The sequence below is a fragment of the Habropoda laboriosa genome, unplaced genomic scaffold (assembly GCF_001263275.1).
Source record: "Habropoda laboriosa isolate 0110345459 unplaced genomic scaffold, ASM126327v1 scaffold128, whole genome shotgun sequence".
NCBI lineage: Eukaryota > Metazoa > Arthropoda > Insecta > Hymenoptera > Apidae > Habropoda > Habropoda laboriosa.
Window position 1 is genome coordinate 411831 of NW_017100281.1, and position 3134 is coordinate 414964.

Consider the following 3134-nt stretch of genomic DNA (forward strand, 5'->3'; position numbering starts at 1 on the left):
CTATCTACTTAATGCCGAGCTTTGGCTAGCACGTTCTAGTTTTTCAAAATGCTTTCGTGCATTACGAATGTTGATTAATGTTGCTGCTGACGCTGAAATAATACGAGAAAATATTGTAATATCTATTACAAGAGAACTTCAAACTACAAATACTTACGAATAGCAGGATCCGACATGATAACCATTACATATGTATTTGATGTAAATACATCAATAAAAGCAGCAAAATTTGTATTTCTAACTTCCATACTTTGAAATTGTGCTGCCAGTTTGCTAAAAATGTGATTGACAAATATACTTTCAAGTAATTGCTGTTTGTTGATTTGTTTCTTAGAACTTACCTGCAACTCAATTTGAATTGTTTTATTATATTAGAAACTTTTTCAAATCGATGTACATCTCTATGATGCTGCCTTTGACAATAACTAATCACTAAAAATGTTGCTCTTTCAAACAGAAGTACTTCATCAGCATCAATAATGTTTGTAAATTGTTTCAAACTTTGTTCAAGTTCTTTCACATTAGGAATTAACATATATACAATTGAAGACCATGCTCTAAGTACAACAATTTATGTGAAATCATCAAATACAATTATGTAATTATAAAACCATACCTATATAATGTTTCATCCCATATGCTAGTCCTGAAACATGTGCATTCAAGTGGTAAGCTAAGTCTTTTCAGATCTTCTTCTCTTTCTCTAAATATCACATCTCGTTGATCTTCTTGCACTAAATCCATTTTATGTACTAAGCAGAATATTTTTGCTTCTGGACTGTTTTGTAATATTGCTTCTAAGCAACTTTGATAATAATGCATATCCTTATCTAATTCCCTTGATTCTACATCAAAAACATAGATCAGAACTTCAACATTTCTAAATATATTGTCACGCTGAGATGCAAAATAATTTTCCATAAATGCTTCTTGGCCACCACAATCCCAAAGGTTTAGCACCAAATTACCAAGGAATCGAACATGACTATGTTCTACATCAACTGTTAAACATACCAGCAATTTAGTAATTCATTCAAAAAAAAATATTTGATAAAACAGTATCATTCAAATATTACACACTTGTTGCTCCCAAGCGACGAGTGTCACGAGCAATATAATTAGCAAAAATTATGCTACGCATACTTGTCTTTCCTGAACCACTTTTACCCATTAACAAAACCTAAAAAAATTCAATGTTGTGTACAAAACTTATGCAAAATTTATATTGACAAATTGAATAATTCAATGTAAAGAATTACAATTTTATATAATATGACAATAGTATACCTTCTTTTTCATTTTGAACTGATAATATCGAACTTAAGGTTCAATTAAAACTGAATTAAGTAATTCTTTGTAACAAACAGTCGATCGACTGTTGAAACAGTCAATCTTCTTTTCCTGAAACAAATCATCAAATATATGATATAGTCGTACAATCAAACAACTTCCAGTATGTTCATGATGACAGTTTATCATGTACATACGTCAAATACGTGGTCAAATGTCAAATTTCATATCGAGGTTATTCTATACCATTTGAAGAATCGCAATATAGTATAACTTTATGACATACAATAGAAACACTCCAGTCTTTTTGTTGATTAATAAACGATATCAGGTATAATTTACAAACATCTCATAGAATAAAAAACATTTGTTATTCTAAACGAAAATAGAGATTATTTTTATAGTAAACAGTCTTATGATATGAAACTTACGATTACCCTTTACTTTCTTGTTGTGTGACTAACAACTTCTAATAGCTAACTTCACACATGTTGTCATGACTCAAACGCTATTAAGATAAGATATTGAAGGAATACCTTGGTTACTCAAATTATATCAAATGTGTACAAAAACGAAACGTCTTTTATGTATATATATACATATGTACATATATACCGAGTGAGTCATATTACTTGTTCACCCCGAATAACTTCTAAAGTATACGTTTTTCAAAAAAGTGTATTATATAGAAATCGCACAGTATCGACGGGAACATATAATGCTGAAACGGTTTTTTTAAATAACCTACTTGTTTACGAAATATCAAGGTGACCTTAAATTTTTTAAATGGAATGCATATCATTTTGTATTACAATTCAAAAGAGCAGTGAATTTTCTGTAAAAAGGAATTAAGCTTCATATATCCTAAACCTAATAATTAACAAGGTATTTGCAAAATCGTTGTTCATGGTCTTACTTTTACTTTAATAGGTATCGAAAATGATACCCATTAACTTCCTGTACAGGTATACACCTGTACAATCTGTTAATTAAAGACAGAAATTGGCCATTTTTTTATAATTTCATAGCTGGATTTTAATTTTTTTTACGAATAATCGTATAAATTATAGAAAATTCATACGCATTCCATTTAAAAAATTTAAGGCCACCTTGATATCTCGTAAACAAATAGGTTATTTAAAAAAACCGTTTCAGCATCATATGTTTCCTTATATACCATGTAATTTCTATATAAAATACTTTTTTGTAGAACACATGCTTTAGAAGTTATTTGGGGTAGACAAGTTATGTGACTCACACTGTGTGTGTGTTTGTGTATATACATATATATCTTTTAAATTCAAAGGAATAGAAGCATTGGCATAAGATTAATATTGTAACTAAGATATTTCAATTATAATATATTGAAATTAGTTTTTAATATCTTATTAACATGACAATAATTAAAGAATGAAAATAAAATTTAAACATTGTACAATTAAGATCAAAATGTTGAAAAATCATGATACACAAAAAAAATACAGAAAGAGGAAGAACAATAAAAAAACTCTTAAAAGACAATGGAAAATGTATTTTGATATATGAAACTAAAATAAATTAGTCATATTATACAAACATTTTGTATTTAATTAAAAATATTTATTTCTTGATTTATACCTGTAACTACATTTAACAGAATTACATATAACATAGTATAATTTATCTTTATTAAAAGGATTGATGATTTGATACATGAATATTACTTTATTTTACTTCAATTTGTATAAATGCAATGTAATTGTGTTATTATACTTTAAATGTACAAATTACTACATAAGCAAAATGATTCATATTGAAAAAGAAACATTTGATATTTACTAGTAATATTTATAATGCTAGAACAT

General features: G+C 27.4%; 1 protein-coding gene across 2 annotated transcripts; it reads right to left on the reverse strand.

Moving 5' to 3' along the window:
- Nucleotides 1-1757, reverse strand: LOC108573649 (ras-related GTP-binding protein A). Of its 2 annotated transcripts, none has more exons than XM_017936125.1 (7): nucleotides 1722-1757; nucleotides 1288-1401; nucleotides 1081-1180; nucleotides 617-1001; nucleotides 342-557; nucleotides 158-273; nucleotides 1-92 (listed from the first exon to the last, which is right to left on the reverse strand). In XM_017936125.1, exons 2-7 carry the CDS (start codon nucleotides 1297-1299, stop codon nucleotides 1-3), a joined length of 921 nt encoding a protein of 306 aa, XP_017791614.1. In that variant the 5' UTR covers nucleotides 1300-1401; nucleotides 1722-1757. The 2 variants fall into 2 exon arrangements, with proteins under 2 accessions (XP_017791614.1, XP_017791613.1); XM_017936124.1 differs by lacking the exon at nucleotides 1722-1757 and adding an exon at nucleotides 1488-1541.
- Nucleotides 1758-3134: the final 1377 nt, after the last annotated feature.

Excerpts from the sequence above, each read along its gene's own strand:
- LOC108573649 (XM_017936125.1), bottom strand. Across the intron at positions 1,002-1,080 it reads TCGTCGCTTGGGAGCAACAA|TTGATGTAGAACATAGTCAT; the intron begins GTGTGTAATATT and ends TATGTTTAACAG. Across the intron at positions 93-157 it reads CATGTCGGATCCTGCTATTC|CGTCAGCAGCAACATTAATC; the intron begins GTAAGTATTTGT and ends GTATTATTTCAG.